General features: G+C 37.3%; 1 protein-coding gene across 1 annotated transcript in view; it reads left to right on the forward strand.

Annotated features, from left to right (window-relative positions):
* The first annotated feature begins 5,712 nt into the window (after positions 1-5,712).
* Positions 5,713-18,383, forward strand: part of LOC138170232 (meprin A subunit beta-like) — a 34,494-nt gene continuing 21,823 nt past the window's right edge. Inside the window, exons 1-4 of the mRNA XM_069099539.1 lie at positions 5,713-5,770; positions 7,059-7,109; positions 7,192-7,235; positions 12,298-12,373. Of these exons, the coding sequence (XP_068955640.1) occupies positions 5,713-5,770; positions 7,059-7,109; positions 7,192-7,235; positions 12,298-12,373 (229 nt within the window). The remainder of the gene's footprint in view (positions 5,771-7,058; positions 7,110-7,191; positions 7,236-12,297; positions 12,374-18,383) is intronic.

Here is an 18,383-nt window from a genome sequence, read left to right on the forward strand (position 1 = left end):
TACTTTCATTCACCAGGAAATAAAAATTAGATATTCAACCTGCCAGGCTGGGTTCCTTCTAGGCACTTGCCTCTTGGGAAAAAAAAAAAAGGATAAACTGTACAACCTCAGAAAAGTGCTAAGGATTTTACCTCCTTGATTTGAAGAGTGACTCTGGGAACAGGCATGTTCCTGTGAGGCACTTCGAGGTGCCTCACACAGATCAAAGGCTCCAATTTATGATGTTTGCCTCTTTATAAGTACAGCACATTTGGAATTTCTTAGTTTGCTGCTGTTTATTACGGATGAAAAAATGGCTTCATGGTATTTGCCTTGGCTTCTGCTCTGTGAGGTTCTTCTTTTGGTCTCTGGCATGGTAAGGAATTTAAATGCATGTTCTATAAGATATATGAAAAATACAGCAAAACAAGCCAACTAGAGGGTGGCAGGTAATTGGAGGGCACCCCTTCCCCCATGGCTGGGGTAGTGATTAAAGATTGGTTTTCTTTCATTTGAATCAGGCAAGGTTCATGAAATAAGTGGTTTTTTAAGGACGAGCAGAGAAAATTTACTATTTGAGATAGATTAATTGCAGGGTTCTGGAGAACATCAAGGGATCCAAGAGAGAAGAATAATGGACTGAGACTCTGGTGTACCTGGTTATTTCTGTTTCTGCTTCATTGTTTCAAAACTAGCTTTTGATAAGATGGGGGGGAAGGAAATTTGTTTTAGTTCAACTTTTGGTATTGACTGATGAAATATTAATTTTTTATAAATTATTTGAATAAAAATCTCAGCATGAGCACATGGACTATGGACTGTGAAGAGTAAGAATTCTTTTCTGATTTCTCATTAGTTTAAGCCCAACCTTGTGCAGGTAGAGAGATACCCTGTGCCAGTTGAATACGGACAAAATCAAAGTACTAAATTATATGTTAAAGTCTTGGAGAGATGCATTAAGTTATAAATTTTAAATGGTAGACAAATGCTGAAGAAGTCATCCTTTCTTTTAAAATATTTGTTATATCTAAAAGTAATGAATGCCTTAAAACAACTGTTAAAATGTATTGCATATTTACATTTATGCAGTTGTATATTTTTACATACATTTGTGAAGGGTGAGATAACCTTTTGGTGTCAAAAAACAATGATGTATTGTGTGGAATATACAATCATTTTATAGAATTAACCTGAACCTACCCACTCATTTCTTTTTCTCAGAATAGCTATAGATTGACAATGACTATTTCCTATTATGTTCATATGATTTAGAGAAATAGATTGAGACATAAGCAATTTGCTAATCGGGGACATCTCAACTACTGGTTGGGATTGATACATGATCAAGCTGATTGTCACCTAGCTAATTGCCAATGATCTAAAAAATACTCAAATACATAACTATAGATTTGATTTTGAATTGTTGCTGTGGCCAGGGCTAGACTACCTGGAAAGGCATTTCTGGGTAGGTATCTAGGTATCGTTGAAATAGAATGGGAGATAGGAGCAGTCACCCTTGGCTCTTCTCTTATCTTTCTTGTGTTGCTACCCCTTCCTAGCCCTCACCAACAGAATCATAGCTAATGTTTATGATGACAGTGATCTCTCTTCCCTCAAGGCTAGTCCAGCTGCTACCATATCCACTAAATCCAGGGTGGCTGCCCTTTTATTTACCACAGCAGTCAGCTGAAAGCCCTGACTTTTCTGTTGGACTTCTTAGAGAGTGAACCTCAAGGCACTAGCAAGAAAGATTCCTTTTTGGGAGACTGGACTCAGGGAAGGAGAGAAAGGGAGGAATTTCAAACCAGGAGAAAGTTGAGGAAGGAAGGTGGAATGTGAGAAGTAAAGCAGTAAAAAGCAGTGAAAAGCAGATGGACAGGTAGGATAGACTAGGTGGGAATATGAGCCATCATTACTTCCCCACCCCCTAAATACTCTGTGTTTATGAAATCAATTTAATTCAACAAATGTTTACTAAATTCCTACTATATGCCAACCACTACACTAGCTGGTGGACACACTGACAAAAGTTGAACAGTTCCTTCCCTCAGGAAGTTTATGTTCTATTGACAGGATGCACATTTTCTTTTTTTGTTGTTGTTTTTTGCTTTTTGGAAGGCAATTGGGGTTAAGTGACTTGCCCAAGGTCAAGTGGCTACTTTTTGTGTTAAGTGTCTGAGGCTGGATTTGAACTCAGGACCTCCTGACTCCAGGGCTGGTGCTCTATTCAGTGAGCCACCTAGCCACCCCACAGGATGCACATTTTCAAGTAAAAAAAAAATGAGAAATCCATACAAAGTACCATAAAGCAAGCCTTCCTCTCCACTTGTATCCCTCATTCCCATCACTTGGCGTTATGAAAATTTATTTGCCCTACTCTATGAAGGTGGCACTATCCTGAATATTGCTGTGTTCTTTAAAAACGGGATGAATGGATGTGAAACATCTTCCCAATTCAGGTGATTTTGTTTGTTCTGGAACCAGCCTGGACTTTACTGGGCATTTTGAACCTGTTTTCAGAAATTTCATTTTTTCTTTATGTATACTAATGGATCTTTTCAAAGTAATTAGGATTTTTTGTCTCAAGAAACCAACGACCTGACCTGAGGAAAATGTAATTGCAACATATGTTGAGGTTTGTGGTTTGAGGTTTGAGGCATTCATTACTTTTCTTCATCACACTTTTTTTTTTTTAAAGAAGTTAATTTCTTTCTTGGAGTATATTACTTTACTGATTATAAATCTCTTCCACATATCTTGTTTATTTGAGTCCTGTAAGATTCTTGTTAAGATAGGTAGATTTAGTATTTTTATTCAAATTTCACAGATAAGGAAACTGAGTTTCAAAGAAAGTAAATGACTTTGTCCCCAAGATCTCACAGGTAGTAAGGAAGAGATTTCCAAGTCTTCTGACTTCACACTTAGTGTTCTTTCCCTATTATATTTTGGTTTGGGGAATGAATACATTGGATTAGTTATTCTTACATAAATCTATTTTTAAAACCCACTTTAAAATAATTTATTTTTTTTACAACACTGTCCCTTCCCAAATATTCTTCCAACCCCTGTCTAAGCCCTCCCTTGGAACAAATAACTGAGCACAGCAAATCACATTGGCTGTTCACCTCTCCTTCCCTCATTTTGTAAGGACACAAAGGCTCAGAGGTTATATTGTTGTGAAGAAAGGAGTGAGACAAAAGATCGCCAAGAGTAAAATTTGGAAGTGGATTTTATTTACCATGGGACTGTCGAGGTTATGCCCAGATCAGACAGTGCTCTGCAGGGACAATACATCGGCTTTTTAGAGGGATTCCATGCAAGCAGAAATTTGTAGAGGCCAAGAACAGTGATTGGTCAGTACACACCTTGGCACCAAGTCTCCCTGACCCAGAAGCCCGCCTACTTCTGTGGAGGTGTGCTGACTGGGGAAGGGCTCACATCCATTGGGGGAAGGTGGAACTGACCCGGCAGTCTGCTCACTTCCCTGAGGGAGGGCTGAGGTTGGAGGATGGGCAAACCAGGCACTACAATATGAGCTGCCCAGGTTCACACAACTACTAAGTGTTTAACCCAAATTTGTACCTGGGTCTTCTGGATTCCAAGTCTAGTACCCTCGCCACTGTTCCATGATACCTTTCTCATACTTCTAGTCTACCATGTCTCTATTTCACTAGCTGACTTCTGAAGTCATAATCAGCCATGGCATTGTTCTAAAGTCTGAAAGACCAATTTTCAAAGAATCACAGAATCTCTAAGTTGGAACTTCAAGGTTTTCTAGTCAGACTCACACCCCAGCTGGAATTACTGCTGTTGTTTACCCAACCTGCTTCTCCTGTCTCCACCTGAAAACTTCCAGTGACAAATTTATCACTTCTTGGGGTAGTTAATGCTGCTTTGGGGTAGCCTGATTTTTGGAACTCTATCCTTATTTTGAACTGAAAGCTGCCTCTTTGCACTTTCCTCTATTGCTCATATTTCTACTTGTTAGTCTAATTTCTATTTAATAAATTAACCCTTCAAGTATTTCAAGGCAACCTCTCTCTGATGTCCCTTCAAATGTCCCTTAGATTAATCATTTCTATTTCTTTCATTCAATCCTTGCGTAAAATCATCCCCAGGCCTATCAACATTCTGATCACTCTTCTCTGCAAACTCTGCAATCTGTCAGTGTCCTTCTCAAAATATGTGCTCCAAACTGAACTTCAAATGGAACCATCATCTTCTTTGTTATTTACTCATTCTTATCTAATGGGTTTCTTTTTAGTTTACAAAGTCTCTTTGTTAAATAAAATAAAAATTATTAAAATAGATAAAAATATCATAAATTAAAATTATGAAATATGCTTGTCCCTTTTTATATAGCTTGTATTTCTCAATGTATCCTCCACAAGAGATATCATCCATAATGAAGTAATGGGGGGAGGGGGAGAAGTGTAGTAAACAATATATTAAAAAGTTTGCTATTATATGATCTATTCCATACCACTAATCCTCTACAAAGAATGAGGAAGAGTATCTTTTCATTATTACATCTTTGAGGATAAGGTCAGACATTATAATGTATCAGTAATCATTTTCAAAAGCTTTTGTTATTGATCTTTATATTTATATTGTTATGATTATTATATATATTAATTTCCTGGTTCTGCTTACTTCACTCTGTCTCATTTCATAGAAATCTTCCTAGGAATCATTGTTGCCATTATATACATTATTTCTTAGAGCACATAATAATATAACATTACATTCTTCTACTACAACTTAATCATTTTCCAATCTATGAGCATTGATGTTATTTCTTTATTGTTGCTACTCCACTGGACCCAGATAACTCAGGAGAAGAAAGTGAGGTTGGTGACCTTGCACAGTCCTCCCTCACTTAAATCCAATTCACTTGCAAATCATGGTATCAGCTTCCTGAAGTCATGGTCCCCCTTAGGAACAAAGGAAAAAAACCAGCTAGAGGTGCTACTATAAAATTTGATATGTGTATGTGGGGTTCTTTCTTTTTTCATTGATCTACATGAGGCCTAGCAGTAGACATCATCATGACTTTCTTCATATCATTTTAGATTATTTTTCTGAATGACTGGATCAAGTCACAACTCCTTCAACAGTACATTAATGTGCCCTGTGTTTTTTTTTAATGAAAAATAATAATTTAAGTAAAAACTCAGTTTAGATGCTCAAATTTCATAAGGATTAGTTCCATGAGGGTAAATAATCAATATTAGTGAGCTAGCAAATAAATGCTTTTATTACTATATAGATCAATAAGATCAAGAGAAGCACTGATAAATCTTGTCTATCATGATAATGTCTCCTCTTCTTTTTTGTTTTGTTCCTCAGCCAACCCCAGAAACCTTCGGTGAGTCATCCATTGATCTCTGTCCTTCAGTACTTCCAATGACCCACGGCAGCTAGATGGTGCAGTTAGAGACAAGAAAACTGGACTTTAAATCCTATTTCTGATACTTCCTAGCTGTGTGACCCTGGGCAAGTCACTTTGCCTTTTTCCAACTCAGTTTCCTTCTCTGTAAAATGGACATAATAGCAGCTGCCTCACAGCGTTGTAGTGAGGCTCAACTGAGATAAAATGTATAAAGCATTTTGCAATACTTTATTGTATTGTGCTTTATCAGTGCTAGCTATCATTAGTATTATTCTTCCACAGATACATATTATATTATATATAACAGTTCTACATCTAAATGGATGGCTGCAGTAGTGAGTATGACTTCCACAATTCATCAACTGGTGACCAACCCTCTCAGGGGAAGCCTCTCCAAATGTAGGTAGGCTGGAGCCATGACCCCAGACTTCTAGACCTACACGCAGAGGCTTTGAGAATGTAGGGTCATATAGGGTTAGACCCTGAGGAGACGCTAGCATATGAATTAAGTTGAAGGAATTCTGGTCTCGTGTCAGATGAAGAAGATGGTCCCTGTGTTACAACCAGCATCATCCCTCATGCATGTTTGAGTGCCCAAAAGCTGAATCAATCTATTCTATGTACCAGGATTTTGGAAGTAACTGTAATAATCTGGGACCATGTAATTGTGATGGACCACAATACTGATCGAGAGATGACAGTATTAACAACAATAGCACATTGCATTTATTTAGCATTTTAAGGTCTGTGAAGCACTTTACACGTGTTATCTGATCTTCACAACAGTTTAATGATTTAGGGGAAAAGGGAAGGATTAAGTATGTGACAGGCACTATGCTAAATGTATTACAATTATTACCTCATTTAATAATAATAATAGCATCTACCTAATACATATTTATTAGGTAGATGTTATTATTAGATCTACCAACTAGGTAGATGCTATTATCATTACTACTTTACAGATGAGAAAATTGAGGGTGGGGATGTTAAGAGACTGTTCCAGGGTCACATATTTAGTAAGTATCAAAAGCTGAATCTGAAATCAGATCTGCCTGACTTTAAGTCCAGCTCTACCCACTATGCCATTTTGCCCCTTTGAAATCATTAAGAAATTTTATCTTCATAGTAATTTTTTCATATCATCTAAATTGTATGTGAGTTGGATGGGTTGTTATTTCATTCAAATCTCACACGTCCTCAAGAAAATAAAATTACAGTTGGAAAGATGGTTCTGCCAGATTGGATGACCAAATATTGCATGCTGCTTCTATTCTGCTGTACTAATATAGAGTCATAAGACCAATCATGGTTTCTGTTCCCTAGGAATTTAGAATGGAATTCAGGTTTTAACCGGGATGCTTTAGTCTTCGGGGTTCACTAAAAGCCCCAGGCTGTATTGAAGTGACAACATATGGACAAATCATTTGTTTCTAGTTTGATTCCAATTCAGTGCATCTTGTCTGTGTCAATCCAAGTCCATCCTGCAGAGGAACCATTTGTTACCAACTGTATTGATTTATGCTAAAGTCAGTCAATGCTCAAGTGAAATAGGAAAACAGAATACATGATGTGGCCCTAGGAGAACGGGTTATAATTTTGTGATTAGGTGACCTAAAGATTTTCTCTCTAAAACATTTTAGTCAAAGATTAACCTTTGCTTCTCTATCTTTATTTGTCTTTTTAGTAATCGATGTAGATGGTGGCAAGGACAATGACGTATTTGAGATCAGTGAAGGTTGGTGGATTCCTTTCTTTTGAAAATCTCACATGCAGGATTTCACCTGTTCACTAATGTCAGATTTTGTCTTGCCTCTTAGCTTTGAACCTGAACCTTTTTGAGGGAGACATCATCCTTGATAAGGTGAGTTGCTGTGCTGCAATGATCTCTTCACTTTAGTGGCAACTGTAAGCTAAAATACTGCTTCTCTGAAGCTCATTTACCAGAGTGAGGAGGGTGGGTTAACCCTAACCAATGGAGACGGCACAGGATCAGTGAGAGGCATTTAGCAATGCACGAGATCTCATGAACAAATTGTGCTGGGAAAAAAATGACTTGATTCATATTATCATCATCTTTCCCTACTGGGATTCATTGTAAATTAATTTCAAGGCTATCATCATTAACTATATTGGCCTAAACTTGAGAGATTTAAAAAAATGCACTGATAACTTGTATTTTTACATTGCTTTAATTTCCAAATATATCCCTTTCTCCCTCCCTTGCCCATCTAACCATCTCAGAACATGGAGACACTAGCACCCTGAGCCTTCTGTCTCCTGCTTAGTGCATTATACTCCCTGAGGAAAGGCTACTTGAGGCTAGGTCAGGTACTTTCCACCATCGCCAAAGCAACGACTTCCATTTATACCAGCACAAGGCATCTTTCACCTCGGCTGCCAGCCCAGTCTCCCAAATGAGATGAAAACAATCCCCAGTGCAAAGAAGAGCAACACTTTCTTTAATTTCAGGTCTTTTATCTCCAGCTGCACCTGTCCTTTGAGGAGAGAAGTGAAGCCCTCTGCTCAGTGATAAGCATTTTCACACTTGCTCATACCCTTCACAGTTCAGTAACCCTGGACTCCTGTAGATCATGATCTAAACCTTACTGAACATCCTCTACCTCTGGAGTCCTCATTCCCACCCTCTCTCTACCTTCTCACCCACAAATTTCATCCTAATTTCGCCCAGCCTTTCCTTTTTCTCCTTTGGCATTCCTACTCCACAGCCATCTAACTTCCTTTTGTCTTAAATCTATTCCTCTACCATTCTTTCCATCTACTAGCTCTTACTGAAACTTGGATTTCACCAGATGACACAGCCTCCCTGGTCACCCTTTCCAATATTGGCTGCACCTTCATTCATTCTCCTCAGCTCACTAGTTAAGGTCAGGGAGGTGGGACACTCTCTCCTCCCCACTGCCACTTCCAGATTCTTCCCCTTTCTTCATCACTCAGTAATCTCTCTTCCTTTGAAGTTTATACTTTTCATATCTACCAGTCAACCAAAATCCCAGTAGCTATTGTCTACAGCCCCAGAGGCCACTCCCCTTCCTTTCTCAATGAGTTTGATACCTGGCTCACAATTTTTCTTTTCTGCTCTTATACTAGGGGACTTCAATATACATATTGATTTTCCCTCAAATATCCTGATTATTCAGTTCCTCAGTTTACTAAACTTGCACCCCACCTCAGTCACATACAAAGGCGGTCATTCCTTTGATCTTGACATCATGCATAAATGTACCACCGCCATGTTCAAGAATTCTAAAATCCCCTTATCCAACCATAATGTGGTTGGACATCCCTCTTCCTTCTCCCTTTTCATTCCCTTACATAACCCTATCCTTCTTCTGTATCATGACCTCTAATCTTTTAACACTTCAATTCTCTCCCTAAATGTATGTGTTTTAGCCACTCTCTTCTCTTTTCTTCTTGATTCCTTAGTGAACCAATTCAACTCTGTATTGTTCTCCTCTCTTGAATCCCTAGCCCCTTTCTCATATTGCTGATTATACCTAGCCAAGTCTCAGCCTTGGATCACAACCATTCATTGCTTTCTTGCCTACACATGTGTAGTTGAATGAGGGTGGGGAAAAAATCATACAATTATTCTTACTGGATCCACTACAAATTTGTGTTCTATAACTGTGCCCTTACTGCTGTTAGGCAATCTTAGAATGCCTCCCTTATCAACTCACTATCCCACTCTCCACAGCTGCTCTTCCAAAACTTTTCATCCATCCTCTAACTTCCCTTCCCCCACTATCTTAGCTAAGAACATTATCTCATATTTTACAGAAAAAAATATGAGGGGTGGCTAGGTGGTGCAGTGAGTAAAGCGCTGGCCCTTGGAGTTAGGAGGACCCGAGTTCGGTTCTGGCCTCAGACAACACACACACACACACACACACACACACACACACACACACACACACACTAGCCGTGTAACCTTGGGCAAGTTACTTAACCCCAATTGCCCTCCAAAAAAAAAAAGCAAAAAAAAATATATGAGACCATTTGCCTTGAACTCTCTCTTCTCTCCTTTTCTTCATCTCCTATCCCTCAGGTACCTTCTGTCACTTTTATCTCCTTCATCCATTTCACATGTTGATGTGGTTTTAATCCTTACAAATTCTAAACCCTCTACATGATTAACCAGTCCCATTCCATTCCATGTCCTTATACACATTTCCCCCTCTGTCATCTCTACTCTTTCACTTATTCTCAATATTTCCCAATTTCCTGGCTTATTTCCCACTACCTATAAATATGCTCATGTCTCCTTTATCCTGAAAAAACCTCTCACTTGATTTTTCCATTCCTGAGAATTATCATCCCATAATCTCTTCTGGCTTTTGTATCTAAATTCCTCAAAAGCAAGAAAGCAAACAAACAACAGTCTATAATATGTGCATTCTCTCTTCCTCCTCTCACTCCCTTCTTAACCCCCTACAATCTGGTTTTCCACCTTATCTTTCCAGTGGAACTCCTCTCTTCATTGTTACTAATGATCTCTTAATTGCCAAATCTAATGACCTTTTTTCAACCTCATTCTCCTGGATCTCTCTATAGCCTTTGACATTGCTGATCACTTTCTCCTCCTTGATACTCTTTTCTCTAGGTTACCACTCTCTGCTCTTTTTCCTCCTACATATCTGACTACTCTTCTCTGTCTCCTTTGCTGGATCATCCTCCGGATTTTACCTTCTATCCCTACGTGTACCTCAGTATTCAGTGCTGGGCATTCTTCTCTTCTCCCTCTAAACTACTTGACCTGGGGTTCTCATTAGCTCCCATGCATTGAATTGTATTTCTAGGTTGATGATTCTTAAATCTACCATTCCTCCCCTAATCTCTCTGATGACCTCGAAACTCACATTTCCAACTGCCTCTCTGACATCTTAAACTGGATGTCAAGTAGACATCTTAAACTCAACCAAATTCATTGTCTTTCCCCCACCCCAGCCTTTCTTATTGCTCTATAGGGCAATACCATTTTCCGAGCTCCTTATGCACAAAATCCAAGAGTCTTTCTGGATTCCTCACTATTTCTCACTCCCTATTACCAGGCTGTGACCAAGGACAATTCATTTCGCCTTTTCAGCATCTCTCACATATGCCCATTTCTCGCATCTGACACTGCAACCATTCTAGTTCAGGCCCTCATCATCTCTTGCTGGGATTATTGCAATAGCCTGTTGATGGCTATGTCAAGGCGATACATCAAGTTTCTTCCCACTTCAATTCATTCTTCATTCAACCCCTGAAGTGATTTTCTAAAATGCAGGTCCAATCACACCACCTCCCTACTCAATAAACTTCATTGACTCCCTCTTGCTTCCAGGAGCAAATACAAAATGCCCTGGCATTCAAAGCCCTTCAAAACCTAGTCCCCTCCTATCTTTCCAGTCTTTCTACATTTCACTTGTGCCACATACTCTTTGATCCAATGATACTGGGCCTCCTGGTTATTCCATGAACAAAACACTCCATCTCTTAGCTCCAAGCCTTTTCTCTGGCTGACCTAAATGCCTGGAATGCTCTCCCTCCTACATTTGAACTACAAAGTTCCCAGTCTTTTTAAAAGTTTTAAAATACTACTTTCTACAGAAAACCTTTCCTAAACCCTCATTAATTCCAGGGCTTTCTCTCTTCTAATTATTTCCTAGCTATCCATATATATATATATGTATATATATGCAATATATATATATAAATATTTGATTGCATGTTGTCTCCCCATTTAGATTGAATGCTCCTTGACAGTTCAAGCTATTTATTTTACCCCCAGCCCTCATAACAGTGCCTAGAATATAGCAGGTGTATAATAAATGTTTATTGGTTGATCCTGTAACAAAGGATAAATAAGAACAATTCAACAAAGCTAACCATCTCTTCAGTTGGCAGTACATGCCATTTCACACTCAAAATGCCCTGTCTATATAGGAAAGGGGAAGAGAGGTATATTTTTTCAACCTTTTTCCAGGACTAAGCTTCTTTGTCATAGTTACATATAAGCTTTATATGTTTATGTCAGGTTGCCAACCTGGAAGCTGTTAGTTTTAGAATAAAACCTTATCAATTCAGATAAATTGAAGGAAGGGCAGGCAGTTAAAATGAGTTGTTTTTTTAAAAATCCAAATATAAAAATACTTTGAAAGGGTACATTTGAAAATTTCAAATAATCAATCAGCAATCATTTATTGTGTCCTAGGTGATATGAGCCACCATGTTAGGAGTTGATAATGAAAAAAGAAAAAAGAAGGAAAATGTCTCTACCCTTAAGTAGATTATGTTCCACAATAACATAAATTAAGCTAACAAATGTTGTTCACAGGGATCCTGCCAGACCCATTTTATGAATAGATAGGAATAATAGTCATTCTTAATTGCCACATTGTATAAAGAAAGCAGGTGCATCCAAAATAGGGTTTTAAAAGTGCTGGATAACAGTTTATTTAGTTAAGAATTGTAAACATAGCTCTTCCTTTTAAGCAATTTGTTTTAACAAACTCCATTTTCACATGCTATGGCAGACTTTAACCCAGCATACATCTGAATTATCATGAATTATGACATCGCGCAGCCCAAATGAATGAGCCTTTGCTATAATTTTCTCCGTACATAAAATTATTTCACTAAAGCAGATGCAAAAGCCTTCATTTCAGCTTTTCTGCCAATGGTGATTGGATTTCTCCCATAATCATTGCAAGACATAAGTTTTGCTTGCCTCTTTTCCAAAATGTCCTACCAAAAATCAGTGCTACAGATGCATTATTCTCCTGATTTCTTTCAGAATTGCTAGAAAATTACACTGACACATGCAAAAGTCATTTGTTTCTTTTGATGGTTGGGGGATGTCTGAACTATCTTCCTTCTTGGGACAAACCTTGGGATAAAACTGTGTCCATTTTCCTTTTCAGACAGACAGAAGTGCCATTGCTGATGATCAATATAGATGGCCTACTGTCATTCCTTATGCCTTTGAAGATACTCTGGGTAGGTATATCATTTTAGAGAGAATTCTTGTTCCTTCACACTCAATCTTAGATTTTGGCCTCCTTCAAACTCCAGGCTGTATGTGACCAGAGCTGTTGACTTTGGACCACATTTAGTTGAGGACAGAATGATTTTTTTTTTTCATTTCACGATGGAGGTGGGCTGGGGAGAGAGAGACAGGTATAAAAAACATAGATCTGTCTCTAATGTTCAATTCCATAAAAGAAAGCTATGATCACTAAAGTCCCTCCCAGTCCTAAGAACTCTAAATCCTATGATCTCTAGAAACTTGGACACTCTCTAGAATTATGAAAGACTCAGTGTCTGCTCAGGTATGTTGCTTACAAATACCCAATATTACTATTTACAATTTTAAAAATATTTTTTATTAATATTTTTTAAAACAACTACCAGAAGAGTGTATTGGGACCCTATCCGTTTAATATTATTGATGGAACTTTGTATAATTGGAGTAGTTTCCTTCAGAACTAGGGAATCAGCAGTGGAAAGAACACTGAACTCACATGGGGTCCAAGGACTTGAGTTCATGTCCTGATTCTGCCATTTACTGCTTGTGTGAACTTGAACAATAATAATGGTAGTAGCTAGTCACATTTTACTGTTTTCAAGTTGATTTATAAATATTTTCTCATTTGATCCTCACAATGACCCTGGGAGGTAGTTTCTATTATAATCCCCATTTTACAGATGAGGAAACTGAGGCAGAACTAATATAAACTATTAAAATAATCAGAGTTACACAACCAGTCAGTATGCATGGCTAAATTTGAACTGAGGTCTTTCTATCTCCAGGTCTAGCACTCTATCCACTCTGCCACTTAGAGGCCAAGTAAATGGTCAGTCACTTAACCTTTCTGGTCCTCAGTTCCTCAGAGTACATAATCACTCAGGTATCTGCTAGCCTTAGATCATGTGAAATGGGTGGATGTTTACAAAGACATTTGTTTGTACCCCACTTATATTTTTTCAGACTACTTCATATTTGTCCCTTCAATAAAGCATTCTTCGGATTTCTTCTTGTAGTAGAATTCTCAGAGTTTATATTAGTGCCACAGAACCAATGGCTAATCCTATCAAGGTGGAAATCTTTCCTACTTGAGCATTATAGCAGATTCTCTGTCATGTAAAGACCAGCATGGCTAAGTTTGGAAAGGCTCTTTACCAGGTTACATGCAAAGTGATGAACTCAAGAGCCACAGAAGACCAATAACTAGGCTATTAAGGGGTTGTGACCCAAGTCTGTGGAGGGCAAGACTTTATGGACAAAATAACAGAACCTGGAAGTATGCAAAGTTTCGAAGTGATATAATCCTTTATAGGGCTACAAGCTTCACGAAGGTAAAGACCATGGCTTATTTAAAATTTACATCTCCTAAAGTCTCAAAGGAGTATGCTGCAAATTGTGGGTCTTTAAAAAATTATTATTGCTAATAATAAATCTGTCCCAGACTAAAATAAGATACTACCTTTTTAAGGATAGGATGCTCAATTTAAAAAAAAAAACATTTGTTTTTGAATGTATGTATATTTATGTACAACATAAAAGTGGAAACTGGAGAAATTAACAGATTTTGAGGAATTTATGTTGAGATTCAACCAATCCAGAGATGGTACTATTGTACTGTTATTGATCAAAATATCACAGTTTGGATCCTATGAGCTCACTGATGAGAGTACTAAGCTATCTACACCCTCCCATTCTATGAGGAATTACCCTCTGGAGACTGAATGACTGCCTCTAGATCTCTTAACATTGTATAAATCCAAGTGTAACCTGTGGGCTGTCCATCTATTATCTCTTCCTTTTGATACCTGAGCAATCTCCTTCCTTTTCTTTCTGGATAAAATATTTTAAAGCAAAATCTTTTCCAAAAGTCATTTCTTGGTAGTATTTTGCAGCCCACATATACACACTTTTCATCTCTCCATAGAAGTCTGGGTCACCCACAACATGAATACGTTAAAGACCATAAAATTCAATGATTAGCAGTCACATAGCAGCTCTGGGATGATGCAAAAGATGTGGTGAAGAAATACTCACTGTAGTGTCAAGGAAAAGCTTGGGATATTTGTTACATCGAAAATTAGATGATCTCCCAAATCCAACCTAGTGTGCTGTCTTTCTCCTCTTCAGTTCTAAACTCATCTCATTGTCATTGTTTTTTAGTGTACTACCTATTCAACTCCATGTCATAATCTGAACAATATATAGACTTTTTCTCACTTGGATTTTCTGGTAAACTTATCTTTTTGAAATAGCCATGGATCTCATAGCAGCCATCAAAGAAGTTTATAGCATCTTAATATATGAATGGGATACACTTCATTAGAAGAGAGCTATTTAGATTGTGTTTTGCATTACCAAGTGTTACTAGGATAGTTGTTGTTTTTTTTTTTTTACCAAAAAAATGAAGCAATATTGTGTAATCTCTATGCATTTTCAACTATTTTAATACTGTGGAGGTGTGGTCTGCCATAGGAAAAAATCTGTTAAAGACTTCCTGTTTCCATTTCCTTTTTTCTGACAAGGAGAATAGCATATTTGCATAAAGATTTTACAGAAATGAGGAAGTAAACATGTGTATCAGCACTTCCTAATATCTTCTTGGTCGCTTTTGGGGTGAGGAATAATACTGCCAATTTTTTTTCTTTTTGTGTTCACTCTCATTAAAGATACATTGAAAATCAGACCTTCAGTGCTTCCAAAATTGTATTATTTTCATCATGAATATCTTCTGTATATATTTGTATTACATATAAATATGTAGACTAGAGATAATTTATATATGACTACATAGTCAATATGTACATATATTGACTATATATGCATAAATGTTTATTTATTTATTATTTAGTCTAGTCCAGAAACTCTTTGTGACTTTGTTTTCTTAAGTACTATTCCTCATATACCCCATTGGGTATTGAGATGTTAGAATTCAATTGTGGTGGTTCTACCATCATTGATGATGACAATACAGTACGATAGAAATATTGTCACATTTGTACTGTGTCACACCTTTTTGTTGTCTTTCTTCCTAATTAATCTTGGTGTTTAGTTGAATCTCATGCCAAACTTTCTTCAGGCTTGTTTTTCCTTCCACTGCTTTTCACCGTGCTTTTAATTATATGTTATTTGGCCCCATAAGGTTTTGTAAATACTCTAAAATGGTGTTACCCTTGGTTACCAAGTCTTTCTGCTCAACAAAGAGATCACTGTTGCTAGCTAGTTTCTAGACTCTTTGAGGAGAATCTGTGTGCAACCCTTCTATTTAGTTGCAGCTACTTTATATCTTCTAGTTTAATTCCCAGAGATATTCAGGTCCTGTAGCAGTCTATCAACTCACTGATTATTGAATAATTTAGACTACTAACAGATAAACTGCCTGCACATCACCTAAAATCTTGATCATTTTCACCCTTTGCCTTCTTTTTTGCCCTTGTATCACCATCAATGGAGAAGGAGAAGTGTCCAGTTATCATCCTGTCGTTTATGAGTCCCTCCTGTAATCAGCTGGTCTGGTCCATAGGCAAACATATTTTCTTTCCAAGTCTATATTAAAAACTTTTCAATCTTGCTAAGACATGCTAAGACTTGTGTTTCATTATTCCATCTTTTGAAAACTCAAGGTCACTTCCATGCCATAAAGAGACATTTGACTGGGCCTTTTCTTCGGAGGTGAGAGTTTAACTTTGGAATCCTATAGTATTCAGCTAGTATCTTTCTCAGCATGTTTTTAGTCATTCAGATCAGTGACCTTGATTCTTCATTTTAGAATTGATATAATGCTTTAAGATTTGCCAAGCATTCTATAAATAGTACTTTCATTGTACATCCACAACAACCATGGGAGGTAGGTTCTATTATTATCTCCATTTTTGTAGATGAGGCTACAACTGAGGTTAACGGAGCTTATTAGGATCCTGTAAAATAAATATAATACTCAAGCAGAGCAGTACTCACAACATTTTTAACCATTTGTAATCTTAATGAATTAAATTGTATTCCTATAATCAATCAATACATAGACCTTGTCTAACAGTACATGCAACATTCACTATGCTATATCCCATACCTTTGGTCACCTATTTTCTAGGGTTATAATAGGTCATTACAACCACTCAGAATTCAGTACCTTTTAAGTGCTTTTAATTTATAAAAGAATACTTATACCTCACATATTTTGCACAACGAAGCAATTGGGAAGAATAATTTATTAATTGTCAAAAACCATTGATTAAGTACTGCCTATGTACCAGTCAATAAACATTTATTAAGCACCTACTTATTTATGGTTAGGGTTAGAATCTAGGATTTAGGGTTAGAGTTAAGATTAGAAGTATATGCACAAGGTAAATTTGAAAAAATCAGTAGAGAGTAGGCACTAGAATTAAGCGGGGCAGGCACTGTGCAAAGCTCTGATACAAAGAAAAACAAAAACATGAGCCCACATTTTCATTGGGGAGACACAATAGTCAAAATACATTTACCTGCAAGATACATACAATATAAATAGAGAATAATAGAAAGTAATCTGAGAGGGAAGGGGTGGTAGTCATGAGTGTGTTTGGAGTGTGGGGAATAGCGAAAGGCCCCTTGCAAAGGCAGCATTTGAAAGTTTAAGGATGGTAGGGCAGTCAGAAGATGGAAATGAATAAGGAGAGCCCTCTAGGCCCAGTTTTTAGAAAAATTTTCCCCCAAAATTTATTTATTTATTTTTAGTTTTCAACATTCATTTCCATAAGATTTTAAGTTACAAATTTTCTCCCTATCTCTCCCCTACCCCCACCACAAGATGGCAAGCATACTGAATATGCCTTCCCCCAGTCTGCCCTCTCTTATACCTCACATCCTTCTCTTTAACCCTTTTTCCCTTACTTTCTTGTAGGGAAAGATGGATTTCTATACCCCATGCCTATATATCTTAATCCCAGTTGCATATAAAAACAATTTTTTAATATTTCTTTTTAAAACTTAGAGTTCCAAATTCTCTCCTTTCTTCCCTTCTCACCCACCCCACTGGGAAAACAAGCAATTCAGTATAGCTTATACATGTGTAGTTATGCAGAAAATTTCCATAGTAGTCATATTGTGAAAGACTAACTATATTTCCCTCCATCCTAACCTTCCCCCCTTTCATTCTATTTTCTCCTTTGTCCTTGTCCCTTTTCAAAAGTATTTACTTCTGACTACCCTCTCCCCCAATCTGCCCTCCCTTCTATCATTCCCCCTCTTATCCCCTTCCCCCTACTTTTCTGTAGGGTAAGATACCCAATTAAGTGTGTATGCTATTCCCTCCTTAAGTCAAATCCAATGAGAGTAAGGTCGACTCACTCCCTTTCACCTCCCTGCTCTTCCCCTCCATTGTAACTGCTTTCTCTTGCCTCTTTTAGGTGAGATAATTTATTCTATTCTATCTCTCCCTTTCACCTTCTCCCAATATATTCCTCTCACCTCTTAATTTTATTTTAAAAATATCATCCCTTCATATTCAATTCACCCTGTGTCCTCTGTCTATGTGTACATATACACATATATGCACACACACATATATACATACATACAGACACATATATATATGTCTGTATACATACACATATTCCCTTCAACTATCCTAATACTGAGAAATGTCTCATGAGTTACAAATATCATTTTTCCATGAAGAAATATAAACAGTTCAACTTTAATAAGTTCCATGACTTCTCTTTCCTATTTGCCTTTTCATGCTTCCCTTGATTCTTGTATTTCAAAGTCAGATTTTCTGTTTAGCTCTGGTCTTTTCATCAAGAGTGCTTAAAAAGTCCCTATTTCATTGAATATCCATTTTCCCCTTGAAATATTATACTCAATTTTGCTGGGTATGTGATTCTTGGTTTTAATTCTAGCTTCTTTGACCTCCACAATATCATGTTCCAAGCCCTTCAATCCCTTAATATAGAAGCTGCTAGATCTTGTGTTATCCTGATTGTGTTTCCACAATACTTAAATTGT

The sequence above is a fragment of the Petaurus breviceps genome, unplaced genomic scaffold (assembly GCF_028583685.1).
Source record: "Petaurus breviceps papuanus isolate PSGF00001 unplaced genomic scaffold, PetGlider_PUasm1.0 38, whole genome shotgun sequence".
Classification (NCBI taxonomy): Eukaryota; Metazoa; Chordata; class Mammalia; order Diprotodontia; family Petauridae; genus Petaurus; species Petaurus breviceps.